The sequence below is a fragment of the Mizuhopecten yessoensis genome, unplaced genomic scaffold (assembly GCF_002113885.1).
Source record: "Mizuhopecten yessoensis strain PY_sf001 unplaced genomic scaffold, ASM211388v2 scaffold10409, whole genome shotgun sequence".
NCBI lineage: Eukaryota > Metazoa > Mollusca > Bivalvia > Pectinida > Pectinidae > Mizuhopecten > Mizuhopecten yessoensis.
The window spans coordinates 415,470-431,514 of NW_018408532.1; the positions used below are offsets into that span (position 1 = coordinate 415,470).

Below are 16,045 nucleotides of genomic sequence, written 5' to 3' on the forward strand. Positions count from 1 at the left end.
CCACCCCCCCCGCGTCCTAATACAGTGTACATACACACATTTTATTTTTGTCTTAATTCTAAGCATGCATGTTCTCCCCCATGAAAAATTAAAAAAGTGTGGCAAATACAACAAAGTATTGCCTCATCTTCGTTGGAAAAGGATGGGACTGGAGAAATGTAGGTAGTAAATTTCTCTACTACGAGTGTGAATCAGTAGGATGTGTTCGCGTACGACATGTAACACAAGTACGAGGAGGAAGTAGCTGTTGAGGTAAGGAGTGAAATAGGATGTCATTAACAGCCGCGGACAGGAAACCAGACCGATTCCACTACACTCCTACAAGAAATGGCAGTTAGGTGTCCCGTTAAAGTTATAGAGCAAGGGAACGATCTGTAAGTGTCAACCTCTTAAGTCTAGTGGCCGATATCAATCTATTGATCTTACCTAACACTCTACGTTAATGATTTCCTACCTCAGTAGATATGTAACTCTACGTTAAGATTTACTCCCACCCACCCACTCTTTTGTTCCAGTCCCCTGGCTTCTGTCAATTTTTCTAAAACATTGGTCTGATTGATTAAAACCAAATTTGTATTTTGTTAATCTCAAGGTTTCTGGTCTCCATTTCTTTTGAAAGATCAGAGGCGCCCTTACACAGGTATATTTCCAACTGCTCTTTATTTTTAATCATTCATACAAATGTATTACGTTGAATTTGAAGCAAACAGTTAATATTCTAAGGGAAAGGATGACCAAAAATTCACAATATCTTCCAATTATTTTTAAGCCCCTAATGTCTGATTGGCCGCAGTGGGGCAGGTACTGGCCATAGGTTGGTGGTTTCCCCCAGGTACTCCAGTTTTCCTCCATGACCAAAACCTGGCCCGTCCTTAAATGACTGAGCTGATTAAAACCTAGCCCTGTAGTCTAACACATTAGTTGGCCCTGAAACGTGGAGTCGAACCCACACGTACCTGCACACCAGGGTTTCAAATGCTGTCAAACGATCTAGATCTCAAGCAGATTGGTGTGAGCTCTATAATACTGATATGTCAATGTACTGATTGGTGTGAGCTCTATAATACTGATATGTCAATGAACTGATTGGTTCTTAAATAAGTCTACGTTATGATATATTGTAATGTAGTGACATACACTGGTGGCGACCGGGGTTCGATTCCCCGATCGGACGTGAAAAGGTATAGGGGTCACCTGTCCGACCATGTGGGTTTTCTCCGGGTACTCCGGTTTCCTCCCACAACAAGACCCCCGCGCGCTTACATCCGGGCCAACAAGAGTGATAAATATAAGTTGAAATAACTTGTTTCATAATTGTTGTGGAATAAATAAAGTTTATATTTTATAGTGACATAAGAAAAGGTTTAGATTTCAATGAGTGATTAGATTTTAGTGTAGCATTACCTGGTTGAATTTATACTAAATAAGGCACCAAAATATCTGATTGGTCTGTTCATCTAGATAGACATCTGATCGTACCTGATGTAGCACACCTTATCACACCTGTGCCTGTGATACCTGTAATTGTTTACCTGGTCCCACCTGTATATCCACACGCTACCCGACCACTAGACTTTGAAGTGAGGTCACAAAGTACATTCACCTCCTTTGATATTCATTGAAGTATCTATTTCCTCATTTTTTGTGTGCAATTTTATTAATAAAAAATACTAAAGTTTGAGTCAAGTCAATAGGCTATGCACACTTGGGTACTGTTATTGAGTTACTGGGTCAATACATTACACTAGACACAACAAAGGCGATAGGATGTTGTTACTTCACTGTGTCACCATGGGAAAGGTCATGTGACCCTGCATTTACCGTAACATCCCTGAATATTTGAAAAATGTAGCAAGTAAATATTGAAAAAAAATTGATGAATGGAGAAAACAAACCCCAGACAGTTTAACATCAAATCACATAAATAGATTTTAAGATAAAGCTTTAATAGTGTGAGCATAAAGGCCCTTTGGGCCTCTTGTTGATCTGATAGAATCCATTGGACTGGTGATTTGGTTGTACTTATTTAAAGACAGTTGATTTTGTCGTTAGAATTTCAAATATTTTGCGACTAAAACGGTTTTGTATGTTATGGTAGTGCCCTGTAGGGCTGAAACAAGGAGATTGTTGTATATACTGGTATATATACTATACAGTTTTGATGGACTCCGATTGTTGGAGGATAATTGTGTTAGAGAATGGAGCTCCATTTCAAAGGTTAACACCATCACACCCTTACACAGTAGGACAAAGGCAGACAGTCGCTTTGTTTGAAATGTTCTAATTGAGTGAGAAATCTAATTTTAACTGTTACAAACCTGATCCTCGTTTGTACTTTGTAACATGTGAAAATGGTTGCTCTTGCCCCAGCATTTGTCAGACGATTTACAAACGTTGTTCTAATTCAAATGTAAGCATCATCTTTGGCATATCAGAATGACATTAATTTTAAATTTTTTGAAAATCATAAAAAACTGGATCAAAAAAATTAAAACAGAAGGAAAAGAATTTGAATGACATGATTGACTTGGTGGTGTTGGTTTCTAAAGCCCCTTCCTCTCGTATGATCCAGATTGTGATTCTAGCAATATCAGTGTCTTGTAATGTTTAAGGTTTCCGAGGTGTCATTTTTCAAGCCTGAGTTTACGTTCAAGAGTTCCTTGCACAAAATTATTAAATATTTTATTCATAGATATAGACCGAATGAATTGTTAAATATCTCGACAGTAATGGAGAATTGAGGGACTGATTTTTGATGGTTTAGTGTCTGAGCCTATTGATCAGTGCGTTATAACCTGTCTACAACATAGCCTGGGTGTGTCACAGCCAGTCACACTGACATTGAGCAGATGCTTGGCTCAAAATTGGTTTGATAATTACCCAAACAATTCTGCTGACATTCCTAATGTTGTCAGGACCTGGAATTTCTAATGAGAAGCTGTCTGTCTTTTCAAGCACTTCGGGAGCAATTTTGAAATTACATATTAATAAATCAACACTTTGATGCAAGCTGCTGGAAGAATTTGACAGAGAAAAATGATTATTACTTTTGAATATTTTATTTTTTTAATCTTGTTTAATTGTTGTTTCAGAGATCTGACCTACAACAACATCGGCAGTGTGAATACGTCCATGTTTACCGGAATGTCCAGTCTGCAGAAATTGTGAGTTACATATGCACACCACGTGGCTTCAGGTCATTCAATTCAGACATTTAGAATTCACTTCAGGAATTCAATAAATTCAACCTAACGATGAATTCAAATGTTTCTATTTTCTGTGTAGTTAGATCTACAAAATGAATCTAAGGATGTTTGTGAAATAAAATATGAAATTTTACAATTTAATTCAGAATCAGAGCACAGACTGTACGGATTTCAATGAAATTCTTATAGGATTAACGATAATCCACTCAGATCTGAATAAATTAAGATGCAATTACTTAAAAAAAAACATTCTATCGATCTTATACATGTAGAAAGGTTATGACTTTCTGAAGCACCGTTGTAAATATTAAGTGAATATATCTTCAATAACAGATGAAAGATAAATGAAACTATTTCGTTAAAGTCGGGGAAATCCTGTTTGGACCTGCCGTTATACTAACTGTTAGACTTATTGCCATTCCCATCATTGAACACATGATATGCCCATAAAAGATTGTGTGGAGTTATTTTTTAATTTGATTGATAATTCAGAGATTATAAACTGAAATTTATTGCTTGATTTCGGTATAATTAGCAATAAATAAAATATAAAATTATATTCATATTAGAAAAACCTGTTTTAAAAGGATACATGCACCATTATATTTAATAGCTAAATTTGAATTTTATGTTGGTGACAATAACATTATAGAAGGCCATGCACACAATATTTTAATGTTAATCTGATCACCAGAGTCTACAGACGACAAATGCGAGGACATTTTAAAAAAGGTGAAAAGTTTTCCTGGTTTCACAGTCACATGTCAAATCATTAAGCATTCTAGAACTTTTATGGAGAATATAAGATTTCAGGAAATTTATGCAGTGCTATAAAGAGTAAATATATACGGATGGTGGTCGGGTACTCAAATAGGTTTGATTGCTAAGTGGTGCTTTTATAGTGCTGTAAGTATCCTTCAATTTTGAGGAAATAATTTATTAGTTTTCATCATTGAAAATCTTCATTTTGGAATAAATTACTGTATTTATCTGGCAATAAGACCATGCCTACGAATGCTGTTTCATTGTCCTGTAATAAGCCCACCACTATGTTTTGAGTTAGATATTCTGTGTTGGCCCCTGGGCTTATTGCAGGATAAATACAGTATCATGTTATAAATTTTAACTCGGATAAAAAACATGAATCTAGTGGGGGTGCATTGGAACGGCTTGTAGATTATCATTCATTGTCTTGGCTCTGATCATTGTAAAAAATAATTAGTTTTCATACTCTATTTTGAAAATTTGAAAATTTGAAAAAGGACTTTTAGACACTTACTCATTTAATGCTTTGCTTCCAGAATTGATGAACTTAATAATCTAAAATTGATAAAACTGTTGTAAGCCCCAAATTTACTTTAGCACTATATGTACTTTTATGTAAGTAAATGTGAGTATCATCTATATGTATACAAGTCAAATTCAGGATAACCTTTGTGCTCCCGTGAATCTTTTCTTCATAAAGAGCCAGCCAGCCTCCTCAACCTTTCATAGGAAAAAAGTTGATTCATTTGTGCGATGGCTAGATAAAAATACTAGATAAAAATACGTGTAGATATATAGCTGATGTACTGGTCTGAAAAATGCTTAATGGTATTAAAACCCCTACCTTGGGAACATTTACCACATATTGGATGATTCTTCACTTTACAAATTGTAGGGGAGGGAAAAAAATACAAAAGAAAAGTAACACCTCGTTAAAATTTCACCAGCCCTTAGAGTAGTGACATTTGAATCAAGAGCTACGGAGCCTGGTATTTATTCCCTTTTAATGAGATGTATTGTGGCGTTGACAGGAGGCTGGATGTTTTTGTTATCGTCATTTTCATCGCACTTGTCATTTATTGTAGGTCCTTATCCTACAACAAGCTCAACACCATTCCTGAAGGCACTTTTAGCGACCTCATCTCCCTCCGCAAAATGTAAGTGTGTGTCGATGGTGGCTATTTTACTGTGTGTGTCACTTAAAATTCCAGCACAGTCTTCCATAAAAAATGTTAGTGTGTTTGTTTTAGCACTGTGGACACTTTGACTTGTAAATCAATTGTTCAACCCCTTATTCAGAATTAATATTGACTGTATTGAAAACAGACTTGTTGCCTATAAAACTGAAGTCCTTCTCAAGCTTACAATCAATAGAGTACACACCATTAAGAGCAATGGAGGGTAGAGTGTGTAATTGGGGGTGGGGAGGGACATTGGATGGGTGGGAGGGGAACGCTGTGAGGATATATGGTAGTTATGAGGCATTGTCAATAGGAGTGACAGGAGGTGTGCCATTTACTCAAATGTTCCATACAAATCTAAAATTAAAATATTTGTATTCAGTTAGTTTAGGTATCTTTGCCATTTACATTACATTACAAAGACATTTCATCACTTCCAGTTACACTGAGTTACATAGACACCACTACCAGTTACACTGAGTTACATAAACACCACTACCAGTTACACTGAGTTACATAGACACTTACCAGTTACACTGAGTTACATAGACCCCACTACCAGTTACACTGAGTTACATAGACACCACTACCAGTTACACTGAGTTACATAACCCTACTACCAGTTACACTGAGTTACATAGACACCACTACCAGTTACACTGAGTTACATAGACACCACTACCAGTTACCCTGAGTTACATAGACACCACTACCAGTAACACTGAGATACATAGACACCACTACCAGCTACACTGAGTTACATAGACACCACTACCAGTTACATAGACCCCACTACCAGTTACACTGAGTCACATAGACACCACTACCAGTAACACTGAGTTACATAGACCCCACTACCAGCTACACTGAGTTACATATACCCCACTAACAGTTACACTGAGTTACATAGACACCACTACCAGCTACACTGAGTTACATAGACACCACTACCAGTTACCCTGAGTTACATAGACACCACTACCAGTAACACTGAGTTACATAGACACAATAAACAGTTACACTGAGTTACATAGACACCACTACCAGTTACCCTGAGTTACATAGACACCACTACCAGTAACACTGAGATACATAGACCCCACTACCAGCTACACTGAGTTACATAGACCCCAATACCAGTTACACTGAGTTACATAGACCCCACTACCAGTTACACTGAGTCACATAGACACCACTACCAGTAACACTGAGTTACATAGACACCACTACCAGCTACACTGAGTTACATAGACCCCAATACCAGTTACACTGAGTTACATAGACACCACTCCCAGTTACACTGAGTTACATAGACTCCACTTCCAGTTACACTGAGTTACATAGACTCCACTACCAGTTACACTGAGTTACATAGACACTTACCAGTTACACTGAGTAACATAGACACCACTTCCAGTTACACTGAGTTACATAGACACCACTACTAGTTACATTGAGTTACATAGACACCACTACCAGTTTCACTGAGTTATATAAGACACCACTACCAGTTACACTGAGTTACATAACCCTACTACCAGTTCCACTGAGTTACATAGACACCACTACCAGTTACCCTGAGTTACATAGACACCACTACCAGTTACATAGACACCACTACCAGTAACATTGAGTTACATAGACACCACTACCAGTTTCACTGAGTTATATAAGACACCACTACCAGTTACACTGAGTTACATAACCCTACTACCAGTTCCACTGAGTTACATAGACACCACTACCAGTTACATAGACACCACTACCAGTAACATTGAGTTACATAGACACCACTACCAGTTTCACTGAGTTACATAAGACACCACTACCAGTTACACTGAGTTACATAGACACCACTACCAGTAACACTGAGTTACATAGACCCCACTACCAGCTACACTGAGTTACATAGACCCCACTACCAGTTACACTGAGTTACATAGACACCACTACCAGTTACACTAGATACATAAACACTTACCAGTTACACTGAGTTACATAGACACCACTACCAGTTATACTGAGTTACATATACACCACTACCAGTTACACTGAGTTACATAGACCCAACTACCAGTTACACTGAGATACATAGACACTTACCAGCTACACTGAGTTACATAGACACCACTACCAGTTATACTTAGTTACATAGACACCACTACCAGTTACACTGAGATACATAGACACTTACCAGTTACACTGAGTAACATAGACACCACTACCAGTTACACTGAGTTACATAGACCCCACTACCAGTTACACTGAGTTACATAGACACCAGTACCAGTTACACTGAGTTACATAGACACCACTACCAGTTATACTGAGTTACATAGACACCACTACCAGTTACATAGACACCACTACCAGTAACATTGAGTTACATAGGCACCACTACCAGTTTCACTGAGTTACATAGACACCACTACCAGTTACAATGAGTTACATAGACACCACTACCAGTTACACTGAGGTACATAGACACAACTACCAGTTACACTGAGATACATAGACACTTACCAGCTACACTGAGTTACATAGACACCACTACCAGTTACAATGAGTTACATAGACACCACTACCAGTTACACTGAGATACATAGACACTTACCAGTTACACTGAGTAACATAGACACCACTACCAGTTACATTGAGTTACATAGACCCCACTACCAGTTACATTGAGTTACATAGACACCACTACCAGTAACATTGAGTTACATAGACACCACTACCAGTTTCACTGAGTTACATAGACACCACTACCAGTTACATAGACCCCACTACCAGTTACACTGAGTTACATAGACACCACTACCAGTTATACTGAGTTACATATACACCACTACCAGTTACACTGAGTTACATAGACACAACTACCAGTTACACTGAGATACATAGACACTTACCAGCTACACTGAGTTACATAGACACCACTACCAGTTATAGTAAGTTACATAGATAACACTATCAATTATAATGAGTTACAAAGATTTACATAGATAACACTACAAATTACAATGAGTTACATAGATAACACTACCAATTACAATGAGTTACAAAGGCATTGCTACCGTGCCAGTTACACCGTTACATACACACAGCTAAATACGCTTCACTGGTCATTTGTGTAATAAAGTTGACAGAGTACATCATACTAGTCACCGAAAAATCACAGGTAAACACTTACTGGTTGTGATACATAATCTTTCTACTATTCATACTTACCAACCCAAAGAAAGTGTTTAGAAACACAGCTACCAATTACACTTAGTTCCATAGATGTTGATACCAATTACACTAAGTTACATAAATGTTGCTGCCAATTACACTGAGTTACATAAACATTGCTATCAATTACATTGAGTTACAAAGACATTCCTACAAATTACACTAAATTGCAAAGACATTGCTACCAATTACACTAAATTACATAGACATTGCTACCAATTACACTGAGATACATTGCTACTAATTACACTAAGTTACATAGACATTGCTACCAATTACACTAAGTTACATAAATGTTGCTGCCAATTATACTGAGTTACATAAACATTGATACTAATTACACTAAGTTACATATACATTGCTACCAATTACACTGAGTTACATAGACATTGTTACTAATTACACTAAGTTACATAGACATTGCTACCTTGCCAAGTTACAAAGACATTGCTACTAATTACACTAAGTTACATTGCTACCAATTACACTAAGTTACATAGACATTGCTACTAATTACACTGAGTTACATTGTTACTAATTACACTGAGTTACATATACATTGTTACTAATTACACTAAGTTACATTGTACAATTACACTAAGTTACATTGCTACTAATTACACAAAGTAACATAGACATTGCTAACCGATACACTATATATTATTATAATTAATGTACATGTAGTCCGTCATTTTGTGCTTTATTTGTGTTATGAAATATTTATTGAAAATTTAAAATGCCTTCAACGAAATCAAACACTTGAATTGTTTGTAACGATAATGATGTTATTGTGGTAATTTTATCATTGGGAATTGTATAGGAAATATCTCGGAGATGATGTATAAATTTGTAAGCATCATGGTACTAGGTTTGAATCGCTACAATATATTATACCTTAATCGGGTATGAATCACTGTCATTTTGGAGAGATCAATAAATGTATTATTCAGACTTAATACAGACCATTAATTACCTGTATCTGATTTACCTGTATCTGATGTTACCCTAGCGTCCGCTACAAGTGTCAGCTCTTTGATCTCATGTTGATTAATTTTTCTGTTGATTTACTTTTACAGTGACTTTAAGTCCGATTATTTACGATGTGACTGTCACCTGCGCTGGATAGCAAAATGGATAAAGGAGAAAAATATTCGCATCCAACCATTGACAACCTGTGCAGTACCCAAGGAGCTGAAGGATCGCACTGTAAAGAGCCTCAAAAAGAAAGAACTTCATTGTGGTACGATATTTAAGTTATGATTTAAGACATGGCTCTGCCCAGCGAGACTCTATATTAGATCCTTTATATGCGCTCACAGACAATTCGCCTGCCTTCCGACAGTATTAGCACGCAATATGCTGGAGTCAAAACCAATACAAGATGGACAGGTTTATATGGAGGCGGAATCAATGATCCATTTAAGCCCGTTATTTTCACATAAATCGTTTGAAGTTACGATTTCAAATAAGGTCAACAAATCTGCCCCGTAGACGTAGTTTTATTGTTTCTGTGAAATCCTGATAGGGACAACGGTAATTGGGTATTGTACCGTCGCCTGTTGATCCCAACATTATGTAGTGTTATCCTGGCAAGCTGTAGGGGAGGCACTGTTTTCTCCCCTGGAACCATATATATCAATAACTCTTTTACTCAATTATTTCTTGGTCAAATGCAAATCTAATCGTCTGAAATAAGGTCAGACCGTGAGCCTTTAGACACTGTGGGATTGAATTTAGTGGGAGAAGTATTAGAAACATTTGAAAGATACTTTTCATAGTTGTTAGTAGCCTGACTCTGTCTTGTTTTCTTTTCCTCAATTTTTTCTTTTCCTCAATTTTTTCATGGCCATTATACAAAATGCATTACATAGACAAATCTCAATCATTTTCCCATTTATGGAATTCCTTAGACAAGCTCAGAGAAGTCAGATGGAATAGAGGACTTTGAGATTCTTTTTATAATACGATGTAGTTACTTACATAAAATAATGTTTTTTATCACCAAATCAAATAGAAAATACTAAGAAAAAAAGCTATTTTTGTCTTTCAATGTGAATTCATTTGTCACATGAGATGTCACAACGGATAATTTTGACAAAAAATTGTGTTACAACATGTTGATGTTTAGTATTAGCCAATAGAAAATAGAAAATATATTTGCAGACATTATATAGTCCACAAAGGTTTGGTTTGTCATCATACATAATGTATTCTATGTCTATTTATGTAAATATATCTATTTATATTTAAAGCCCTGGTACAATGTGATTTTGTTTTGATACAGTAGATTTAACTTAACATACCACATTTCAGAGGGAAAATAGTGGTTTTTACCATTTTCAACATGTTTTTTGACTTTTTAAATCAGCAGAACTTTCTATATATTTCACATTTGCTTAATTTCAATTACTTCAATGCTTTTTTACTATAAACGCCATACACTGTGGCATTTATGGTATTATTTTGACAATTAGGCGTAATTGAAGATATACAGTTTTAGACAATTTTGGATTCTTTTCAAAATGGTTATTCCCCCTTGAAAAAAATTAAAAGGTTGTCAAATATTAAATAATAAGATCTCTTCTCAAATACAGTTGGCAATGATCATTCTCTGAAATAATTTTACAACCGATAGACATCCACTTAGTTTTCGAGAGGCCACTTAACTCATTCACCCCTGAAGACACATTTGAACTCCTCCAATTCAAAGGGTGGAACAGTTCATTATGAAATTTCAGGGGTGAATGAGTTAAACTGGTAGTACAGACATTCAGATATTTTCACAGAAGACAGTTGTTATCATACAAAGAACCCAAACTCATCCCAATTGACCAGACAATCTTCTTCTTTAGAGATTATAATGATCATGTCTCAATAAAAATTGAATGGCCTCTTATCTTGTACCCTTCTGATGAGAAACATGCATGAACGCTTCAGGAAATGAAAGTTCTCTTACTTCGGCTTTTGTGGTTTTGATTGTATCACACCACAGACAATTTAGTGGTTTTAAAACCCATTACAAATTCACAAGTTTAATGAAGAAATTCACAGTTTTGACGGCTCTGAGGGCTGTAGGAGAGAGATTCGCAGGTTTGACCCGTCCCCCAGAGTTTTGTTTAGCCTATTAGAGACCCAGTCTGTCACCTGGAAGGACTGGCCCTGTAATTACATGGTCCCATAGAAGAGTTCATGAAGGGGAGGTCACTCAAGTGTCAAATTTCATTACACACCTCCATAAGTGATGATTTGACCATTGTGATCGTGGTCCAGACAGTCATTGTGTGCTCCAGGTGGTTGTTATGTCCTGAGGCCCCTACTGGGTCTGTGTGGCGATTTGTTTTGCAGTGTCCGCTGGTTCTATATACCTACACAGATGTTAGGGTCATTAGGTTCTTTGGGTACTGCCCCAGGGGTGGGGAATATACAAAAAACAGCAGTGTGGCTGACACTCGTATCCTGGGTCTGAAATAATGAGTGGGTAGTAGTAGGAACAGGATACAGCTGTAGATTCTAGTTCTGTTCGGGCACACATAACAATATGTCACATTGACACAAAATGATTGTATATATAGTGGCCAGCCTATTTTTGTGACACACAGACACACATATATATATACTTGTTTGAGGGTACATGCAATCGTAGAATTGTGACAACATCCCTCCATCACATTGACAATAATAGACAAGAATAATGTCAACTACGGAATGATCAAGGCAGATGACAAGCCTCTCTGTCATTGCACCTCTAGTCATGCTAGTTGAAAGTCATGAAGTGGTTGGTTGAGATTGTAACAGGAAAGAGAGTAGTGCGATCCCTAACTTCCTACCACTGAGGTAAAGAGAAATTCCCTCTAGCGCGAAGCTAGAAGACGACTGTAATCTAATGTACAGTTAAAATCTGCCACAAGATGCTGGTGGAACCTACTTCTGATCTCTGATACTTGTACATGTACATGTATTCCCCTACTGCCCCATAAACACTGATCTGATATTTGTACATGTATCCCCCATCCCTACTGCCCATATCCACCGATTTGATACTTGAACATATATCCCCCACCCCTACTAACCATAAACACTGATCTGATACTTGTACATGTATCCCCCCACCCCTACTGCCCATAAACACTGATCTGATACTTGTACATGTATCCCCCCACCCCTTCTGCCCATAAACATTGATCTGATACTTGTACATGTATCCCCCTACCCCTTCTGCCCATATCCACCGATTTGATACTTGTACATGTATCCCCCCACCCCTACTGCCCATAAACACTGATCTGATACTTGTACATGTATCCCCCCACCCCCTCTGCCCATAAACATTGATCTGATACTTGTACATGTATCCCCCCACCCCTACTGCCCATAACCACTCATCTGATACTTGTACATGTATCCCCCTACCCCTTCTGCCCATATCCACCGATTTGATACTTGTACATGTATCCCCCCACCCCTACTGCCCATAACCACTCATCTGATACTTGTACATGTATCCCCCTACCCTTACTGCCCATAAACACTGATTTGATACTTGTACATGTTTCCCCCCCACCCCTACTGCCCATAAACACTGATCTGATACTTGTACATGTATCCCCGCACCCCTACTGCCCATAAACACTGATCTGATACTTGAACATGTATCCCCCATCGCCCATAACCACCGATCTGATACTTGTGCATGTATCCCCCCACCCCTACTGCCCATAAACACTGATATTGCTTAAACTGTGGCTATGTATAGAATGCAGCTCCTCTGCAAACACATTTATCTCGGGGATGAGGTCAGACAAAGATTTACTGGTATAATGGTGGACATCTAAGTAATTACTGACCGATGGTCAGACACGGGAGGAGGTCAGTGTTCTCTTCTGTCTGTCTGTCTGTCTGTCTGTCTGTCTGTCTGTCTGTCTGTCTGCCCTTCCCGGTTACTTATGTGTCTGTTGATCGATCCCTCAATGTCAACAACTCATAAGTACCTATGTACCCTTGTATCTGACTGGTACTCTGTTCAGGTTATTTGGTTACCTTGCTCATACATTGTACTATAGCTTGTGTATGAGGTATCTCCCTTTATGTATTTTAAAATATATTTCAATTATTACTTCTTAATTTATTATCTATTGTAATATTGTAAATTTAAAAATGAATAAAAATAAACTCTTTCATGTTTGCCTTTCAAAGTTGTCCTCAGGTAATTACCTTGCATTAATTAAATTGTACAAGTTTATGGTGTAGAACTCCTTTGGGAAAGATGATAAATGTTACAGTCAGCTGGTTGTACATCATTAGGGTAGAATATAGGTATGGGATATTTCATAGGGTATCTACCATAATAGGATTTTGTATAGATTATGTATATTTCTTACACACTTAATTTTACAACCTTACTTTTCTATTCTTAATCGCAAGGAAAACAGATTGCGTATAACTTGAGTTGTTTGTCTAGTGTAGTGTATAAATTGTTTGCATGGAATCCTAAATAGCTTGGTAACATACACATTTTGAGTAAAATGTCTTAAAGTAAACCTAGGTAATGTTACAATTGCTATTTGGTTCAACAGCAACAAGGCAGTTTGCATTGATTGTGATTATCATTATTTGTCACTGATCGTTTTGCTTGTGTTGCTAGATCGCCCACTGGAGCTGCCACTGTTTGAGATCACGCCCAGTAAAAGCCAGGTTGTGTTTGAGGGAGACAAGATTCCATTTGAGTGTCAGGCATCTGTCGTTGACGACAATATGCACATGTTTTGGGTGAGAAAGGGTGGCGTGGTAACGACCAATCGCTCTGCTGGGATCTTTGTGCACACTTACACGTCACAGGACAGAACTATGATGACACAAAGACTGTTACTTGATGACCTTGGGAAGGACGACACTGGTATCTGGCAGTGTATGGTGACCACGCCACAGGGCAACGTCTCGGATGACATCAACATCGTTGTCATCTCCAGCTCTGCCCTGTATTGCATAGCAATCACATCTAAAACAGAACGGGGCGTTTACAAATGGCCGAAAACAGTAGCAGGCGTACGCAGTGAGCTTCCTTGTAAGCGAGGCCGGGAAAGACTTGCAACGTATGACTGCACGCCGGAGGGTCACTGGCGCGATCTCAATGTTGACCAGTGTGAATTTACCAGTGATACAACTCGTCAACTCCAGTCTATCGGCGAGAGTCTAACAGACAACGTAAGTACAGATTCTAAACTCAAAAATTGTGTTAAGAAGTTTACTACAATCATCAAAGATTGTACAGATTGTCTATATAACCTGTCTCACGGACATGTTTTCTTGCATATGGTTATCTCGATGTACTGAACTCTGATATGTATGAAGAAATGGTGTCTGAATGTACTGAACTTTTTTAATGCATTCATACAATTTCACCACTGATTTAAGATATTTGTTATACCCTCGCCAAGGGACGGAGGCATATAATGGTACCCTTGTTGATCCTGTTGCATCTCGTCCTGATTCCATGTCATCGCTCTAGCGACTTTATCTCGTTACAGATTTTGATCAAACTTTTAAAATCAAGCATGCATGAGAATGCCTAAAATATTTCTGGATTCCAAGGTCAAGGCCAAGGTCACCGTTATTCTTTTTTTTTCTTTTTTCTACCAATGCATTGTCATCACTCTAGTAACTTAATTTCTCGATGACTGATAAAAAACAATGATACAAAGATTAAGCATGAGTAAACCTGTGAGTTCATATTTCATGTTCTAAGGTCAAGGTCACTGTGACTTATTGTCAAACTGACACTAATATCTCAATTATGTCTTGCACACATTTCTAGTTGTCGTTGAATTCTCTGTTGCTTCCTTACAAAACAGTAGCCCATTTTTGATATGATGATGATTAAAGAAGTGTATTTATGATATTTATAGATCTATATATATAGGTCATATACTACTCCGTTAATTGGGTCACTGCTGGGTTAGATAATTACATCCTCGAAAGAATCTTAACGAGGCACCTCTGTAGTGCCTTATAGCAATTTCCGCTTCAAAGTCAAATATTTTCATCGGAAGTTTTTTCCTCTCAACTCATTAATTTGTGTAATTAAATACCATTGATTGCTCAGAGGCACAAATGCTGCTTGTTTATGAACTCGCTCTTGTTGTTAATGATACATTTGGATATTTATAAGTTTTGTACAGATTAGACAGGTTTTATGATCATCAAGTCATCGTTTTTCAGGAGTTACGTTTTATAGAATCTATTACTGTATCATAATACTTGCTCTCAGTGTTTTATGGTTTTTGTGACTGCAGCTGAACTAAAAACTTCAATACAGCTATGATGTGAATAACTTAAAGGACTCGGAATGAAATGTGCCAGAAGACTATTTGTATCAACTTTATCATATGTAAATATGAGTCTGATAAAAAATGTAAAAAAAGAAAAGAAAAAACAACAATTTTCATTTGAGACAATACGAAACCAACAAATTTGTTTATACATTAGCTTCCCAATTGTGTGTGTAATATAAATATGAATACTTTGTCGATTTTAACAGACTTAAGGAACCTAAAGCTACAGATTCACAGTAACAGTTAGAATTGTCTGTGTGCCAGTAGTGAAAACCTCCCATTGACTGCTATGGTGTGAACTATGGTGTCATTCATGTTTATGTTTTGTATA

The 16,045-nt window shown here is 37.3% G+C and overlaps 1 protein-coding gene across 1 annotated transcript in view; it reads left to right on the forward strand.

Annotated features, from left to right (window-relative positions):
- The window catches only part of LOC110460484 (adhesion G protein-coupled receptor A3-like), a 109,425-nt gene that overhangs the window by 68,328 nt on the left and 25,052 nt on the right, over positions 1-16,045 (forward strand). The window contains exons 4-7 of the mRNA XM_021513425.1: positions 3,093-3,164; positions 5,057-5,128; positions 9,463-9,626; positions 14,028-14,587. Coding sequence (XP_021369100.1) covers positions 3,093-3,164; positions 5,057-5,128; positions 9,463-9,626; positions 14,028-14,587 — 868 coding nt within the window. The remainder of the gene's footprint in view (positions 1-3,092; positions 3,165-5,056; positions 5,129-9,462; positions 9,627-14,027; positions 14,588-16,045) is intronic.